Source organism: Parambassis ranga, chromosome 12 (genome assembly GCF_900634625.1).
Source record: "Parambassis ranga chromosome 12, fParRan2.1, whole genome shotgun sequence".
NCBI lineage: Eukaryota > Metazoa > Chordata > Actinopteri > Ambassidae > Parambassis > Parambassis ranga.
In genome coordinates, this window is record NC_041032.1 from 13,610,636 (window position 1) to 13,630,352 (window position 19,717).

The 19,717-nt window shown below is 41.3% G+C and overlaps 2 protein-coding genes and 1 non-coding gene across 6 annotated transcripts in view; all 3 read right to left on the reverse strand.

Moving 5' to 3' along the window:
- The window catches only part of erbin (erbb2 interacting protein), a 37,903-nt gene extending 25,926 nt beyond the window's left edge, over nt 1-11,977 (reverse strand). For 3 of the 4 annotated variants that reach the window (XM_028417380.1, XM_028417381.1, XM_028417378.1), the window contains exons 1-2: nt 11,381-11,977; nt 5,083-5,154 (exon numbers count right to left, since the gene is read on the reverse strand). The gene's annotated coding sequence lies outside the window, so the exon portion shown is untranslated. The remainder of the gene's footprint in view (nt 1-5,082; nt 5,155-11,380) is intronic. The other variant, XM_028417379.1, reaches the window with a different exon arrangement.
- Nucleotides 11,978-12,241: 264 nt separating this feature from the next.
- On the reverse strand, nt 12,242-19,680 carry nln (neurolysin (metallopeptidase M3 family)). The gene is made up of 13 exons (XM_028418029.1): nt 19,533-19,680; nt 18,809-19,059; nt 18,491-18,639; nt 17,957-18,061; nt 17,134-17,236; nt 16,883-17,043; nt 15,343-15,478; nt 14,612-14,978; nt 14,322-14,523; nt 14,058-14,244; nt 13,842-13,970; nt 13,128-13,264; nt 12,242-13,018 (listed from the first exon to the last, which is right to left on the reverse strand). Exons 1-13 carry the CDS (start codon nt 19,571-19,573, stop codon nt 12,872-12,874), a joined length of 2,115 nt encoding a protein of 704 aa, XP_028273830.1. The 5' UTR covers nt 19,574-19,680; the 3' UTR covers nt 12,242-12,871.
- Nucleotides 17,563-17,635, reverse strand: trnar-ucg (transfer RNA arginine (anticodon UCG)). The gene has a single exon. It is a non-coding gene; the product is annotated as a tRNA-Arg (tRNA).
- Nucleotides 19,681-19,717: the final 37 nt, after the last annotated feature.

Consider the following 19,717-nt stretch of genomic DNA (forward strand, 5'->3'; position numbering starts at 1 on the left):
CTCTGAATCCAGGGCATCCGCATCCCTTTAGAAGATGGCTGTCATAATTACTCTAATGAATAATTCCCATGGTGTTGTTTTTTTAAAGACTTGGATGGGCCTAAAGCAAATTATGAATGCAGTCTTATTTTCCACTTCTACTTTGTTCACAGGCCTTCACAGCTCTAAGGTTATAGAGATGTCATGGATACCCCAGAGAGTAAGGACAACCAAGCAAAAAAAAAAAAGGCAGTCCACATCCAAAGGTTATGTCCTCTCTACCGCAGCAGGGTGATTAATAAGCGTGTTTATCTTCTGGCCTTTGTGCGAGCTGCTAAACAGTCGGTCCCGCGGTTCACTTGAGTCTTTGAAATGTCACTGTGTGGAAAATGTGTAAATCAGTCACATTTCACACAACCAGCGCTGTAAATCACACCATTAACACATGTGATTGAGTTTTTTTTTTGCTTAAGAAGAAAGAAAATATTGAATATGCCTGAAGATGTAACACCTCCCATAGATCATGATGAGAGTGCTGTACTTTCACCATTTTAAGAACTGACCTCAATGAGGAGTTTTCCTTTGTTTCAAAGGAGCTGGGACAGCCTACTGTGTGCCACCTCTGCTCACTGATTTCTGCATGATCAGAGCTAAGTGATTACATGCAGCTTATTCATTAAGCTATGGCTTAACTGTGCTGTGTGTTTTTAATGAATGGACTTCTGAGAATGGCATCAATCAGATGAGGGCGAATGAAGAACAGCTTAGTTATGAATGAACGAAAGGAGGATTATTTTACTGTAATTTCAGAATGCGTTTCCACTGCCTGTATTTTTATATTGTACTGTATAAGGGCTTTTATCAGCTGTGATCTATGAGATTACTGATAACAGACAATCAACACTTAAAGGAAGCGAGGGAGACTTACTCGCAATCATCAGGTCCTGAAGCAACTTTCGCCATTATTCACTGCCAAGAAAATTATGCAAGCTTCTTGATTGGGCTCCAACCGCAACCTTTTGTGAACTACCTTGTTGTGTCTCTAAAAGCCACTTCCTGGTTACACAAAGACTGACAACATTTCTGCTGAGATGTGCACCAACAAGGTATCCTGCATGAGATGAGCTCACCACAGCCTGACTGACGTAGATTCTCTGTTTTTCTGTTAATGCAAAAGAATGTCTCTCACAAGTGTTCTGTTGTGCAGCTGAGAGAGGGAGCAAAAGTAAAGCTCTTGTTTAGCTGAAGATCATGTTTTAAAGACAAATCTTGTAGACATAAAAACCTTATTTTAGACAAGGGCAAACCCAGCCTGCACAAATCTACCACTATATCAATAATAAACTGGCTGCTGGCTGCAGCAAGGCACTTAGAAGAAAAACAAGCATGCGCTTTCTTTTGCTTACTACTTCATGCCCCACTTCCACTATGTTTCTAGTGTCTGAGAGTTTTTTAAGGGGTCCTAAAAGAACTACCCAAAGCAAACTCATCTGTTTTGGAAACACAACACGATAAGCACAGAGCAGCAACAAGATAAACAGGTCTTCAGCTGGCCTGCTGGAATGGTTTGCATAAATGTTTGCATAAAGGTGGCATCCATTCAAATATGAATATGATTCTCTTCACATTGAAAAACACATGTATTAAAGCAGTTACGGATCTTTTAAAAGGACGACACATTTGGGTCTGTTGTGGTCCGGTTTCTGGAGAGCAGGTTTTTCCCTAATCAACACATAACCAGGGCAAAGATGGAGAGAGTCTTTCTGGTTATAAATAGTGTTTTAAAATACCTCCTGCCAGTAAGTTCTTAATTAAATATGAGATCCAGTTAAATATGAACCCCTGGGATTCATTTCTGCACAGTGGAGACCCACGCGCTGTCACTGACATCAAGTCTTCTTAAGTTGAGTTTTTTTTTCATACCATACTTTGCTTGCTAACTGTGGGGAAGCATAGATTTTAAATGTAAAATTCTATTACAGTATACAGTTTTTAAATCAATATTAATAACTGTGCAATAATATTAATTCACTGCACCATTCCAATTAAAGTTTCTGGTGGTTATGAGTAGCTAGACAATCACCAGAATGCAGACTATACCCAGCACTAATTATACACCGATACACTAGGGGTACTGCAGCAGCTGACAATAGCACCTCCAACCTGTAAAAACAATACAATGTCTTCCTGATGCATAGTATTGACAAAACAATAAATAACAGCCAGCTGTTCAACGTACATGATATTTATTTTAGTGACTTCTTGCACGTCCACCATTGCCTTTGACATGCTTCGGTATGTTGCCCTTCCAGCAGCATGTACCCAACTCCATTCCTTTCTCTATATAAGCAATTTATGCAGAGCTGTATGCTTGAAAATGCTTGAAATAACTTAGTTATTTCAAGCATTTTTTGATCTCAATTGGATTGACTTGAATACCACATTGCTATGAGAGAGAGCATGTGACAGCCATAACAGGAGCAGTAAACATAAGGCGTTAGAGTTCACTGTGCCTGGCATTTAATGCAGAATTAAGACCATGTGACTTTTTGAATACATACCAGCTTTTCGGTAATAGTTAGTTTTGAGCCATGAGGCTGGCAATTATTGACAGCATTCTGACCGAACAGTGAGTTCAAGTGCTGCACACCAATGTTGCCTTGTTGTCTTGTTTTCAACTCTAAGATCAGAAGGCAAGCTGCACATGATCAAGACTGAATGAACACTAACAATCTATAAACTCATCACAGCACACGGCGAGTTCAAATATATCCCTTTCTTTGGTGTTAAACTCTTCATAAAAGGTATTTCTAACAACTGAAGAAATTAAGATTACTACACTTAACAGAAGCACTCTCAGTGTTATCCATCGTGGCTGAAAGATGATGCTTCTTGCCCCATTAAAGAGAGATAAAGGGCTCGGTTTCAGATACAGTGGCTTGTCTGTTTGTGTTTGTCCACGTGAGCTACAAAAGACAAGAGGGAGAGCAAGAAGCAATTTGCCAAGTTTCAATAACCAGGTCAGACACATTCAGGTCAGAGCCATGCATCCATGTAGACGACTGCCACATTTTCCTTGTTAGCCTACTGCAGAGTATGGAAACAGAGGACATCCTCCTAATGGCGAGTTAGAGTCTTAAAGGTCATAAATGTTGTTTTAAAATGGTTAACATTGAAAACTAGCATGGAAACATGATATTATTATAAAGAAGAATAAAATCCAGATTTTCAACATGTTCATTCATTACTAGACCAGAAAGGTCCACGTTGTTGATGACAAACTGAGATCAATTTTCCTCATGTGTTTGGGAAATAAGTACATACTATCAGCTTCAGGGTAAACAGAGCATGTGGACTACTGTGTCAATAAATCAAATCAATCTTCACTCTGTCTACCTTCAACAGAAAACTTTTCAAGCTGTCAAATCACACCCTGAAGAAAGAATGTTTTTTTCTTCTAAGTCTAAGTCTTGTTAAACCCGAACCCGAGCATAAAGAAATATTTGAGGGTCAAACAACGGCAAACATGCCGTCTGCGGGCACAAAACAATTTGCTTAATGTAATGCTATGATACCAGATGGCGTATGAATAGCTTAGATCACAAGTTACAACTCTCATAATTATTATGCATCCACGTTTAAAGATTCTGCCCAACAAATGTTACAAAATGTTGGCAAGGTCATAAAAGCTATGGGAGCACATTACAAAATAAATACAATTTAATACACTGAAAATATTATATAAAAGAAAAAGGTCCTGCGCGCTACAACTCTGCCCTTGAAAGATAAAGCTGAATCTCCCCTGACACGACGTACGCAGGAATGTTCCTGCATGACACACACAGATCTCTCAAACTTTACCGTAGTCTCAAACACATTGAGATAAATTGGTAAATGCTAATGCTATCAGTGCTGAAAAGTGAATTTATGCACCTTCAGTTTTATTATGCCACTCTGCATCAGTCATTTTGTGTCCCAGGTGATTTGGTGACCAAAACAAAATGTCTGAGAAAATTAAGATACCGTTTTGTTGAACTTGGTTTGTATCCAGGTATCAAACGTAGATTGATGAAATGCCCTGCAGCACTGTGAAAGTTATGCAAACAAAGTGGCAATGAGTTATGGGAAAGGCTAAGTAGTCACACAAGTCAATGTTGCACTTCAGACGAAGCAGAAGGCCTCAGCTTTGAGAGGCAAACCTGTTCCCTGTCAGCAAAGCTAAACAACAAAAGCACTCTCAAAGAGAAATGGGTTAGCATAGCATGCCTCCTGTTTTCCAGCCATGTCATCTGCACTTTTAAGCTCACAAAGTGTGTATTCAGAGTCTTAAGAAAACCTGAAGGGCCTGTCTAGACTTTTAGAAGCATGTCGTTTGTAGTAAGCGTTTTTAACGTGGGACTAAATGGGACTAAATTGTAAAAGTCACACAAATGTGTATGATGCCGTAAAAATGCTGCATTTATTGGAGGATGGTCTGCACCCTGTACCGCTTTTTTTGACAGGTTTGACCTTTTCTTCTCAAATACAAGCCTTCAGGCAGCCTGTGAACCAAGCATGTTTTGAAACAGTATCTACAAACAATCTTACAATAGTTCCTGCCTGCAACTTTGTCTCCGTGGTTAGCAGTCACGGTATTCTTTTTTTTTTCTGTCACTTTGCGTCATTTTTCTAGATAGGGTTGAAATGTGAAGTAAGTGTGGTGGTCATTGTACACTCCAAACAAACCAGGCTGCTTTATAAAAGTGTAAAAAGGCTTATCTTTCTACCGTCTATTGGTCACATAGTAGGTGAAAATGGGTTAAATAACATCTAGTTTCTGACCCTTTTAAAGACGAAATAGGATGCTGATTGCACACAGAGAGCTAGTTTGACAGGTGTATCATGTCTCGTGGCCTTCAGGAGAAAAGGGTGGGGCACTCTTGTTGTTTCTTGTTAGAGTTGGATGAATGTTTGACTTAAAGACATCAGTTCCGTGAGAAGAAAAAAACGCTGCTTACACAAACATGAATGCTCTGCCCTCAAAATTAAGCATTTATATTTATTATTTGTACACAACATATGTAATATGAATCCTAGAGTTAAAAGCAATATGAAGAAACATACCTTGTCATTTAGGACTCAAGCGCCTGGATCCCAGTAGATGGCCGGTGACAGCTCCAACAGCAATTTGCTTATCTAATAAAAAAATAAAATAAAACACAACATAAGTAACACATCACCAAACAAAAAGCATAAAAATGCTAAATTCATCATCCACAAAAACAGATAGATTCACTGTAAATACAGTGTTTGCACTAAGAACAACACCACCTCAACCTAACTGGGAACACAACGCATTATTGACTCAGTGGCAATGAAAAGTCATGTGACAAAAAAAATTCAGTATGGTCTTAAGAGCTCTGCACACTATCAGGAGTATAGTGAGAAACTGGTTTGTGTGACTACCAGCCAACGGCTTTGACACCATTACCAGGCATTTACAGCTGTGGTGGTTTATGATGTGCCGCCCGCAGTAGTGATATCACTGCATAATGCAGAACGATCATCGGTCTGAAGTGATTAAAGTTGGTGCACGTTCAGTAGTCAAATTTAGGTCAAAAGAACTGCTTTCATCCGTCATGGTGTTAAGTTATGCTTATTAAAGGGCTGGCTTTGCAGATGCAGAAGCTAATGTTCATTATGTTCAACAAAAAAAACCCTGATTCATCAGCAAATATCTCAGTAAGTGCATGGAGCTGGAATTTATTATGCTAGTAAAAGAATATACTAAAATAGAAAAGCTCTTCATTTGTGCCTTAGGACACTAATGAAGCACACAGATCATTTTTGCCATAACAAATTCTCAGGAAACGTGTGTCTAAAGGAACGAGTCTGAAAACAAGAACGTCAACAAGAAGGACTGCTTCTGCTTCTCAGGTCACAACACAACAGCATTGTCTGTGCATGTCTGGAAAAGCATTAGCCTCGCCAGCTGATCTGAGACACAACTGAGCCAGCTAAAAGATAGCATCATCCCTCCGCTCTCCTCATTGAACACAATAGAGCTACAGAGCAGGAGTGAAAGAGGCAGTTAAAGAGGGGAGGAGAATAGGAAGAGATATTTTGACTTATTCATCGCATCTCCCAATCAGCCGCAAACACACTGGTCTGCACTGACACTCATTAGTTTCTGCTCCACTTCCTCTCGGGTGCCTTTATCCTCATCACATCAATTTGGGATTCTTGAATCTTGCCAAACAAACGTTCACTCTGTCACACACACAGTGAAATAAAGCAGGAGAAGCATCAATTTCAAATCAGGGGGTGTTGACAGTGGGGGTGGGAGCTAAGGGAGGTCGCACTGCATTTCCCTATTGTGTTTTTATGTCTGCATTGTTAACACCAGGGTTTGTAAACAATATATAAAGTCTCATCACAGGAGCTTCATGCTGAAGTTAGCACATATATGCACATTTTTAAACACAAAAGTGACTCTATGATAATCCTAGAATGTGAGCATGTCCACCCGTATATCATGTTTACATTGCTGCCATATGGAGGTAGAACACCTGTGACAATTCATTTGACTTGGGATAGAAAGAAAGATGATGTTCGGGGCCTAAAGGGACCAATTATTGGCTCCTAAATCTCCTTGGAGACTTCCCATGTATCAACTTTTCTTCAGGGCTTTCATCTGTTCTTTAGGAAGTCACTCACAACAAGCAAATAGAGATGCTTCTTTGTTTTGCTTGCCATGGTAATGATGTCATTATTTTTGATTACAGGGATAATTGAGTATTAGTTATACCAATTCCTCTGTTCCTCGTCTAGGCCGGTCTGTACCCTTTTGCTCTGTTAATAAGACACTGCAGAACTAAAATCAAATTTGGCTCGTCCTCCCACTGCTGTCAAATGTGACACTGAGCGAACACAAGGACAGCGCTGCAGTTTTAAGGTGTGCTTGTTCAATGACATCATTCCTGAAGAGAGATGCTCTCCGCAGATCAAGGTGGGAATTCGTACATCATGTTACAGACAAAAACACAGAGATATACTTAAAAAAATGCCACTGGCCACATGACATTACAGGCAGGGCTGCAGTGTATTAGGGTCAGTGAACAAGGCGCTGACCAGACTGTGCCTGTTCAGCCTGTTTAAATCACAGCACTCCGCAGTGGTTGAAGGCAAACATGGAGCTTTCTTTGTGGTTCCAAAGCCCTCATCATAAACCACACTGACTGTATATGTTAAGGAAACAATAATACCAACAACACAGATCCCTGTTTTTAAATTAAAAAGACAAACTCTAAAGTATTAATTAGGACTGCTTTGTCTTTGAGCACCAACAAAATCAAAGACAATAGTGTACGTATTACTTAAACAGAAAAATATGACGATAAACACTTGAGATGTGTTGAATACTGAAACCACATTTGAACTGCAATCCATCAACATACAGACAAAAGAAATGTGATCAAAAACAATACATGTGCAAAAAAAAAAGAGAGCCAAGTCTGCTTCCAAGAACAGAGAGGATCGCTGCAGAACAATAATAACATGGATATATAGCGGGTGAATCACATCATCATCAATAAAATACCATACAGCACATTATATTTATAAAATATCATGCCATCTAAGTGCATAAATAAGATTCTTGTCTACATGTTCTGCAGCATAAGATGAACTGATGAATATGGATGAACAAGGCTGCAGTGCATCTAAACAATGTTCCCAAATCTCTTCATCAAATCCTCTGCGTATCTATTTTTAAACAGTTATGTTTGGAAGGCCAGATTTTACCTAAAATCTTATGTTTGTTACATATAATGCATCTGATGTTTCTGCCAGTCTGTAAACATGTTTCCCTGCAACTATGTGGACTACTTTTTTTGGGTGGAAATACATGAAGCTGGCTATATTGTTTGACACTGTGCCCAAACAAACGTTCACGCTCTTATCATATATAACCAGCACAAGCACAATGCATTGCCCAACCTACTAGGACATGTAATCAGACAGACTACACTGTAAAAAGTCTGCCTATAGGACAGATAATATGCTTATCAATGGCTGTTATTACAACACTCCTGTGGGGTTTATTTCTGGGAACCTCTCCTCTTTCCTTCCTCCTTCCCACTTGGTAAACACAACCCTTTGATTACATAATTTTCTCTACAGAAATGTCATATTTTCATACCACTAGTAATCCCTCTTACATTTTTTTATGGGACCTATTTAGCCATTAAACACCAAACGGAGGATGGATTGGCATCATGAACAAACCTGCTGATAGACGCAAGACTGAATTAGAGGCAGACGTTCTTCTAACTGGGTCAGAGAGGCAGAGAAATCATCAGCGGGAAACCCAATGCACAGATGTATTTAAAACCCATAAACCAATATGTCAAATTTATCTGCAGGCATTAATGTACATTACCTTCTATTTGTTAAGCCATCTTTTAACAACCTGTGGGCAGCAGACCATGAAAGAAAATCTATAAACGCAGGCTGCTACATACTACATCTCTCTGACTGATTTATCGTTATTACAAGCAAAATGGTATTTAATCTGCTGTTCCTCGTGCTGTAAATCAAATCATGTGCCACGTATCTGTTGACAAAATACAGAGCCCATTAAGTCAGCCCGATACGCTGAGTTTTATTGAGGCAAAACCCTGATAAGTGTCAGTTCTTTTTATACATCCAGAGTTAGGTCAGTTGGACTGAAAAGTTGAATGAATTTTAAATATCAGCTCAGGACTTCCCTAGTCTGAATACAGCCTGCTCCACACTGAGAGCGCCACACAACAAAAACCTCGGCTAATTAACCTTACACAACCGTTCAGAGCATGCAAAAAATCTTAATAAGATGATGTTACCTGCACATGGCTGTCTGGTTCTCACTTCTTCATCTATAGTGTGACATGAAAATAGCTTTACCACAAATTGTCACCTTTAGGTAGCTGACTAATCCCATGATCCGGCATCATCACATGGCCACACTTACAATGCCAAGACTGCAGACACCAACCATAATGAACTCTCTACTGCAAGCTTTTACCATAGACGAACCATGAAAAAGCAATGCTAAGTTCTGAAGGCTAATAGACAGACAAACGTGCACCCAAACCAGCTGGAGCACGTGCATATGCGCCTTGAACAAATATGTCACACCGGTTTATGCAGACAGCATTAAAGAGCAACGGCTGAAAATGTCAGCTCCATGTTTATGCTCTCTGTCTGTCCAAGTTGTAGGAACAGATGTGACACACTACAACAAAAATGTCTTCCACTGGGTGACATCCACAGTGAAAATGTATGACAACATGGATGGGAAAAGCTCCAGTTATGTTTGCTGCAGTGGATACATGTCACTCAGGGTTAGCTTTTCTAAGCAGCTGGGTGGACCACGAGCTAACATTCCCTTCTAGTTACATTACAACTGGCTTTATTTACAACGATATCTGAACTCTACTGGACTAGTTTGCAACACAGTGATGCATACCAGTTCCCACATGTTGAGAATTAATTCGGAATCTGGTGCTAATTTAAAACAACATGCACCAATAAATATCAGAATTAAATATAAGAGAATGGCAAAAACATTGGCCAAGTAATTAACCAACTACTTCCTCAACTAATTAACATTAAAACCCATGCCAGATAACACAAGAGGCATACACTGGCTAATTTCCTCACATGACACATTTCTCACAGGTTGATCACTTCCGACTCATCAACAAAAAGTCACATGAGTGTTTAGTCACTGAACATGTGTTCCTTAGACATGTGTATATGACCCAGGTTAAATCTGATGAATAAGTGTCATTAGAGAAACGCAGTCAACAGCGCTGCATTACATGACTGTAAGATGCATTCCTTCCATTCCACTGGTCAGGTTAATCATTCAGTGTGTTCTGTTTGGACACAAATGACCTCACCTTAGGTAAAGAAGCATTTTCATCAGGCTTTTAAAATGCCCTCAGCCAAGAAAAAAATAGGCAGAGGGTGAATGAAATATTTACTTTGCTATTTAAAAGAAAAACAAATGTCGTATTTGCCCATGATATAGAGATATATATGACAAACAAATCCTAATATCAGCGATGTAGACATTGGATAAGCCGTTATACAACCAGAGTAACATTTTTAGTGAATGACAAAGATGAAGAAACACAGCACTGTCAGAGACTTTTGACAGAGCTCAACAAACTGCAGGGCAGGTGCAACAACACTACTCAGAGTGAGAAATGAACAGCACAGTAGAGAGGCTTTGTTAAAGTGACCCCTTATCTCCAGTGTGAGATCAGGTCTGTAGTAAATGATCATACGAGGAACTGGAGCATGTTTGTATCATACTTAAAATACCACCAATCAGTCAGTCAACCATTTTTTTAAGACAGATCATGTGATTGGTAATATATGAGAAATCTGAAGGGTTAATCTGAGAGGACCACATACCAAACCCAGACATCACATTCAGTGTTTTTCCTTTTAGGTTTTAAGCTTCTCTGCACTTTAACAAGCAGCCTAGAGGACATTCATCTGTCAACATGCTACTACACATACTCCCCCCTCCAGTCCTGTCACTTTCGTTCTTAGTGTGGCTCAGCGGGGTCATGATTGTTGTGTGTTGCAATAATCACATCATGCACATACAAGCATGCATACATTTCTCCTGTTTACATTTACAAACTTTAAAAAAACCAGCATAGAAGGATGGATGGATCATCAATCACGGACCTGCAGGCATTCCTTAAAACTTAGAACAAACCTAAAAGAGATTATCCTCGAATCTATCTCGAATCTTAACAGGATTAAATTACACTGGAGTTAAGTGCAGACGGTAATCTGATTAGTGAAGTGGTGAGAAAATGAAAACGCCGATATGTGGAGTGCACTGCACACTAATCCCACGACCGTGGAAGGTGCTCCGCAACAAAAGATGTGACTGCAGCTGCTGCTGTTGTTGCTGTTGTTGTTGCTACGCATCCGTTACATTTATGACAGATATTGGGGATGCCTGTAATATGTATATAATAATATGAACTGGGAGCATCGATATTGGTTTTACATGCTATGGAGCGACAGTGAAACGGGGGCAGCCATGTACAGCTGTTAATGTGAAACCAACCGAAAACACAGACAGCTGCTTGAACCTCCGAATACAGCAACAAACTTACTGTCGTATCAACGCTACAACCGTGTCACACATATTATATAACAGTCTGTATTAATATTAGACGTTAACATTGTAATTTCACGGTTTAAATCATGTTAAACTCTAAGTCAGAGTCAGAGTGGGACCTCAGCGATCCTAAGCTACGGAGCAGCTAGCTAGCTAGCTAGCAGCAGTGTTAGCATGTTGTATGGGGCCCCACAGACAGAAGCAGTAACTTTAGCAAACAAACACACTTACCTAATTTACTGTCGAGTCAGTGTATCATCGAGTGGTGTCCAGGTTGTGGTCAATGTGCTACTATCCAAAAAAAATATATATAAAAAATATTTAAAGAAGTGTACATTAGCTAGCCTCACAGGTTTAGTAGTTCAATAGGTTTTTTTTTGGCTAGTGTTAAGCTAGCAGCTAGCTAATGTTGCCCCCACTTAAAGAGCAACTCGAAGCTGGCCCAGTGCGCACATTCTCCTCAGCAAGCCGCCCTCAAGTTCTTCAGCTGTTTTAAAAAAAAAAAAAAAAAAGTATTACCTTCCAAATGCGACTGAGGTAAACTAACCGAAGACGAAGACAGGAAGAAAACAGTCCGGTATAATGACACAGAACATTAAAAAATCCAAAATGTCCACGACATTCAGCAAGGAAATACAAAAGGCAAAAACGACCTCCGGCTGAGCGAAACGTTTTCTTGTGAAGTGCGCCGCGCCCAGATGTTTTCACTCATAATTTCCTCGTGTTTAATCATTTGCCGTAAAACGCGGCTCGGCTGAAGCTACATGGAGGCTGTTTGGGTGCAGCATGAAGCGGTGAGTTTCTTCTCTGCGACCTCTGTGCCTACATGTAGGAGGAGGCGGAGGTGGAGGAGGTGGAGGAGGCTGTCCACCAGAAGTCGCCTTTCCAGCTTCACTGAAGGTGATGATGCTGCGTTCACTGTCTCACCCAGACACTGATCACTGAAGCCCCCCGATAACCTCATCAATATCATCACACACACACGACACACAACGAGTTAACAAACAATGCAAAATAAACATTTTATTACATCCAGCTACATAAAATATATTCACCTCTTGTTACAACAGTTTGCGATCTTGTAGCGCCCCCTGGTGGAAATATAACAAATGTCCCATAATATGCTATTTTTCTTTTTTTTCCCCTGTGGTGGAATGTCATTTACTCAAGTACTGAACTTAAGTAAACATTTAAGATACAGCTTGACAAAAATATATTAAGTGTTAAAAAATACATTTTCTTATAAATTGGTAGATTTAAAAAAAAAAGTTTTGTAATTGTCAGTGTTGTATAGATAACAGATTAACACACAAGTAACACAAGGGACATAATAACAAACGATTACAACAAAAAATATTATCGCAAATTACATCCCTGTATTTAAGTGTTTTAAAGTTTAACAGTGGTATTTTCCCAATCTCTAAATCATGATGTAAGACAGCAGAAGACATTTTGATTTGTCACATGGGGGAAAAACTCATTTTTAGTAGCAGGAAAACACACATCATTAAATTTCTTTCTATTGTGAACATTGGCTCATTTTCAGAAGACACTTAAATCCGGCACTGTTATTATTCATCTGCTTTGTCCTGTAACTGTAATGTCAACAGATGTACAGTACAATAACACAAAGGATAGAAATCAGGTAGAAAAACCCTGAACACACTTCAAGCCATGCTCCTACACACACACACACTCTGCTTTGACAAAACCTCTCAAAGGCTAAACTGACTTTTGTGTCTTAATCAGTCCTTTGCACTCAAAGAATGAATCTTGACATGGCACTCGTCCAAGGAAGGTTTTCAGCATGTCCATTCCATCCACCGAGCCTCCGGCTTCCAGGATCACCTTCCTGTACTCCTTTCCGACCTGCATTAAAAACCACACACACACACACACACACACACACACGTACAGATGAATACACACTGTCCACAAAAAACAAGCAGGACGCAGACGTACAACTGATCTGACTGACCTTCGGATTCATGATGCCTTCCTTTTTAAAACGACTGAAGTAAATATCCATGGAGTAGACTTCACTCCACAGGTAGCTGTAGTACTGACCATCATATCCTCCAGCTAAGTGACTGAAGCTGGCTGTCATATTAGTGCCTGCAGAGAACAGAAACATCACATAAAAGGAGGAATTTTGGGCTAATTTTTAGCAACGAAATGTCTTCAGTGGCCTCTAATTAATCCAGTCTGGCTGGTAAAATAGTAGTAAATTGAATTAATGCAAGAAATCTAACTGCAGTTCACTTCACTGGCCACAGGTGTCGCTATTGAGAAGAGTTAAGAAGAGAAAAACTAGACGAACGGTGTAACAGCTCCCTTAAAAGTGAGGCCCAAACATCTGGATTGCATCCTGGTGGCTGGCTGCTGTGTGGGCCATAAACTCCACCTCCTCCATGTTAGTGGGTGGGACTCATAGTTTAGTTTCCCAGAGAAGATTTAGGGCTTGTTAGCGAGTTTTTAATCACATTGATCTGTCCATTTTGGATATGTTTCTATTTAATTTATCATTGCTGGCTTGGAAAGGAGTTCGGCTGAGCTCAGGTGCTCACAAGCAACTGAAGTGCAGAGTCAACATGGTAAAACATTCTGCCCAAAGAAGATTTTTTGGTGTAAAACTGAGGAATAGGTGTATGTTTTAACCTCATACTAGATTACTGTCATGCTGAAGACTGACCTGGTGTAGGAGGAACTCCCAGGATGTCTTGGCTGTGCTTTGCAAACACCTCTGCTGTGTCTGCATGAGAGCTGGTGTGAAGCGTCTGGTCCACTTTACTGAGGACCACCTGACGCAGGTTCATCAGACCTGAACAAGAAGCGGTACACATGGACAGAGGCTCTAAACGTCTGTAGAAATGTCACAAGAGTAGGTTTATTTTTTTAAATTTCTGACCAGTGTTAGCGACTCTGGAGGCGATCAGTTTGTCGAGCAGGCTGTCTGGGATGGGGCTGCCGTCTTTGTAGTGCCGGGACATTCTTCTTAGAGGTTCCTTTTCCCAAACCCAGTTTTCAAGCATTTGAGAGGGAACCTCCACGAAGTCTGTTTCCACCTGAGTCCCACTGAACTCTGAAAAAGTGGTCTGGTACATGCACAGGAAATGTTCTGGTGTTATAGCAATGCACTGAAAGGTCTGACTGCACATTCACAGTGGCCTACCTTAGAGCAGAGCTCATGCATGACGTGGCCAAACTCGTGAAAGTAGGTCTCCACTTCGTGGTGCTGGAGGAGTGAAGGCCAGCCTTTCCTGGGTTTGGTGAAGTTAGCCACCATAGCTGCCACTGGGAGCCTGCGTTTCCCGTCAGGCCCTCTGCAGCCGGGCTGGAGCCCAAAGCAGGCTGCGTGGCCGTATTTCCCCTCCCTGGTGAAACAGATTAGCACCACCTTACATATCATCCATATTCCCATGCACAGACAACAGATCTCTATATAAAACAGGGCTTCTCTACCTTGGATACAAGTCCAGGTAGAACTGACCAACTTCCTCGCCTGTGCCAGCGTCCTGGGCCGAGTAAAGCTTGACATCTTCATGCCACACATGAGCATGTTCCACCTCTGTGAATGTGAGGCCCAGCAGCTCCTGGTAGATCCCAAACAGTCCCTCTGTCACCACATCGAGAGGGAAATACTCAATCAGCTTGTCCTTGTTCACGGCAAACTTGCACTGCTCCACTTGATTCATGTAGTAGGGCATGTCCCAGGCATTGATCTGTCCGTCAAACCGGTAGCCCTTCATCAAGCACTCCCTCTTCTTCAGCGCGAGGATATATTTCCTCTCTTTGATTCCAACAGGCTTCAGAGTTTCATAGAACGTATCTGTAAAGGAGGCACATATAGCATTTTAGCCCAAAATGCTATTAAGAGGAGGCTGCTCAAGTATTCTGGGTGTGAATAACCCAAACAGCCGCTGCATGACTGTTCTCACCCAGGTGCAAACAATCCAGAATTGATCTAATCTTTGTAATACACAGCCTCCTTTCATGTGCTATAAATGACAGTACATACGAGAGGCACGAGCTGCAGTGTAAGCCACACTACACTGTGTATACAAGGAGCTATGAGCTGTGGCATTTCTCTGCTTCACCATCCGTCTATCCAATTAATTTTCCGTGTGAGTCCTCATCTTAAATGACAAGAGAGAGTGTGTTTGTATGAGTGTGGAGTGTCAAAGTGGTCATACCAAGAAAGTCAGACACATTGCGTGCATTTTTGGCCATGTTAATCTCCAGCACATAGTTCGCATGGTTACTGTAACCAAGTAAGTCTGCAACCTTTGCCCTCAGCTGTATCAACTGCTCAAGGATCGCTGTGTTTACCTGAAAACAGAAAAAGATATGCAGGTTATTTTAGATTTTATTTTATTCTAGCTCTCTTTAGTCTTCCAGTCCGTGTGAAGTATTTTGCATATAATAAACAAAGCTGACATGTTATTAAAATCTATGTCTCACTACAAACCCGTCCATTTGGTTTTTCCTGTTTCCCCATCAATGAAAACAAGTGTATGAACAAGCTATACAGCCCCTTATGATGTCATAGAGGGATACACTCCATCCTAGGCAGTTTAAACATCTACACCTAAACCCATGGGTTTTTAAGCAGCTACATTTGGCTTATTTTTTTCTAGGGATCATTGTGCAGGTGTCTTCTAAATAAGGGGTGTGATGAAGAGTTATTAGTGTTTCAATCACAATGGAGGACTTCCTGCATGGAGGTCCTCCATATTGAAGCTCATAGCACCATGGCTGGTTTTTGGGTGGGAACCAGGGTGGATGGCAGTTAAGAATGGATGGTTCGACACCTCCATATGGTTTGATGTGTATATATTAGCATCCACGTGCAACATCCTTTTAATTAGATCGACTTTTTTAAGGGCGGATCAGTGGAGGAAGTCGTATCTGTTGTGGTCAGAATACATTTTCTAAAAAGAAGACCTCCTCTGGTTGTCTGAGAGCCCAGCGCTGTTGGCTGTTATTCTAAGGCTGGAAATACTCCTCAGTGAGATTCCCACGGTCGAGGATGTGGTCTGGTATCTGACCCAGAGTGCTTATTACATCTTTAAGCATATTATAGGGGTCAGATGCAGGGTAACGTGGATGCCTAGCAACCAGTTCGTTTCCAACCGACTGCAGGTGGAGCAGAGCTGCGGCCAGCTGATGTCACACTGTCCTTTCCTGTGGAAAGTGGAAGACCCTGGAAGCGTCGGTCACACAGGTATTTATGCAGGCTCTGGTCCAAAAATTACATTTTTTAAACAGATGTTCTTCTTATGGAGGAAATAATAAATATAAATGTAAATGTCCTAGGGTCAGCATGCAGGTCTGGAGGCAGAGAGAAACCTGAGGAAGGGTTGTTGGTACTTTGGCAAACTGCACAAGATGACCTGCAACTTCCAGTGTGTGAAAGTGATAGTGTAGGAATGTGAAAGGTAGAGCAGCACAGCCTATCTTACTGCACGCAACCTTATTTATAACATAGTGGGAATGCTGCTTTGTCATTTTTTGACCTGACCTGTGTGAACCTGTCTAACCTAACCCCAGATTATGGGCTGCCCTGCATATCCTCTACCAACCAGGATAAAAAAAACAGGGTTTTAAATAAATGTTTAAGGATCAGTGTTTTTTCTCTGTGTGTGTGTGTGTGTGTGTCAGCTGTTGTGTAACATGGACAGTGTATGATTGGTGAGTGTTAAAGTGAAGGATACATTATCAGACTCCAGTTACCTCTTTACACCTGCTGTGAAAAGCCGTCTCCATCTTCCTCCTGGTTTCAGGGTTGTGACACCTCTTCATCAAGGGATAGTAATGAGGATACTGCAGTGTCACTTTATACCGTCCATCCGCCGTCTTCTCCAGTCCATTCAGATAGCTGTCGGCTAACCCGCCTTAACAAGCAGGAGAAGGACAACACTAGTGCAAGTGATAAAAGGTTGGAGAATATTTAGGACACCAGAGTTTAATGCAAACAATCTTACCCAGTTCATGTTCTGAGAAAATCAGAAATGTATTGTCCTCATTCAGATTCCTGTTAAACTCTATGGAGAGCTCACTGATCAGCTTGGAGTTTCTTTTGATTTCCTTGGAAGAAAAACAGAAAGAAAGTCACATTAATAATGTAACACAATCAGTCAACACAGAATCCATGAATTATTGACTGTATATAAAGATGGATGACATGACATCTCCCCAAAAGTGAGGCCACGACATCTTTTCAACATCACAATTCATTATTGTTGTGGTCAGCAGCCAACAGATGAGCCAGACTGGTTGCTCAACACAGAAGTGCATTTTCCAACATAATATTTGAACCCCACTTTTCTACAATAGATAAATACTATATTGATCACCAAGAGGAAATGCAGGAGATCCCTCCCTGACCACTGCTTCACCCAAACTTGGAGAATCAACCACGAAGGGACTCGAACCCTCAATCTTCTGATCCGAAGTCAGACGCCTTATCCATTAGGCCACATGGTCTCAGTATATACACAACAATAGAGGTTTTTCTGGTATTTAATTACGCTAAAATATAACAGCATGACAGATAAGAGAGTGACCTGCGGTCAGTAACTCTTACATATTCATGTTATCACTACTGTGTGCTACTTCCTGCTTCTCCTTTCAGCAGGGTAAAGCAGAGGGATGCTCCTCCACCAGAATGACCAGCCTAAGAGTTAACCCTCCCCTCACACCCGCTTGTTCACCCCTAGCCTCCCCCCCAGGATAAAGAATGACCTTGTTTTTAATCTAATTCTCCCAACCATAGGCTACCAATTGATCAATCACACACTCCATTACCTCTTGTGTTTCTTTACACAGGTGCAATCCTTTCCTCTGGCCCAGCGTGATGAGTCTGTCCAAGAATCTTCCTTCTTCAGGTAAAAGATCATCTTGGTGCTTTTTCTGTCAAAAATCACATGACATCACGAAAACATTTCGTAGGAGAAGAACCCAGGTCATTTAGCTAAAACCATTCACCTATCTGTCTGTGCTGCATGCAGGCGTGAAATAAAATATGATGCAGACAGCTGCTGATTAGATGAGATTAAATTTCTCTTCCAGGCTAAATAAGAAGCAGAGGTGGGGTCAAAACGAGGGCACCGTATCCTTGATCTTAATATAAAACACTCCAGTGAGTGCATGATGTTTCATGTTGCCCTCTGGCTGACATCAAATTCATTGCTGGCATAGCTGTGGTGATAAATGCATCCAATCCTCACACATTACACATTTAGAATTAAGATTATTTTAACACGTCATTAGGCATGAGGCCTTATTACAGAGCAGTTTTATCATACCCATATATTCAAGTAAATGTGACATGACTTGTACCTGCAGGGCGGTGATTCGTTTGAACACGTCTTCCCGCATGCTTATCTCCACGTCAAACTCTGACAGTTTCTTGTCGGCCTCCGTGCTCGCAGACCGAACCTCCTTAGTGGGACAAACGTACTGCGGGAAGTCCAGAACATGGCGAGATGCTGCAGGAGGACAGAAACACGAAAGAACAACTGAAACTTCAAATGATCTAAGCAGAGGTCTATTTGGTATCGGTGCTAATACAGGACTAAGAAATGCAGTTCTCCCTGTGGCCTGTGGGGGGCTGGCTCCACACTGTGAATACAGAGGACTGGTCCTTTAAAGACTTACACACATAATCCAGCTTGGCATTAGCCAAGGCTTTCAGGGTGTTTTCCACAGAGACTTTTTCTACGCTCAGAGATCCGATGTCATCATGGATCTTCTTCATTCTGCCAATCAGGCTGTCTGTCATGGTCCTGATCTCCTCCGGAGACAGGTCCCATCTCAGCGGGATCCTCTGACTTCCTGCCTCAGAGCCGTCTCTGGCAGATATCACTGATCCAGCTGGGATGGTCATTCTCAGGAGAGGTTTAGAGACTCTGCAAGAAGAATTTCATTTTAACTTCAAAGTATTTACACTAAAATAAAGAGTTATGGATTGAACTTGAACAGAGGGGTATAAATATAAGCAGTAAATTCTTCAAGGTCAGACTTGAAACGTGCTCAGGATTTTTTCCATGCTAAGCAGTGACCTTATCCCACCAGTCATTAGGGTAGTGTTTCACGGCATGGCGGCGGAAGCCTTTCAAAACATGTTCATAAAAGCGTGGATAATTGGCAGGCATCTCTGACAAACCCAGCAGCCAACACTTACAAACAGTCCAGTTATTTATAGTGGCCAGGAGCAGAAGTAAATGGCGGCCATTATTTAAGGTATATTTTAAATGTATGGTCAGCAAATTCGAGAATGCTGTAATTACGCACAGAGTGAGTCTGATCAGCTGTATTTACTACGTAAAAACACTGATAAGATGTTCATGACAGAAGTTATACGGTGAGTAATGACGCATACCTGCACAGCGTTCGGCAGACTACAACTCTTACTGCGCACATGCCGGCGGCTTCATGCGCAAAAGTCCAAATTCATGCGCAAAAAATGCGTTTTGTTCTCCTCTTACTGTGACTCAGTCCCACCACCAGCAGCAGCAGCAGCAGTGTCCCTCTTCCTTTCTTTCGCATGTGCGGTGGGGGGGAAAC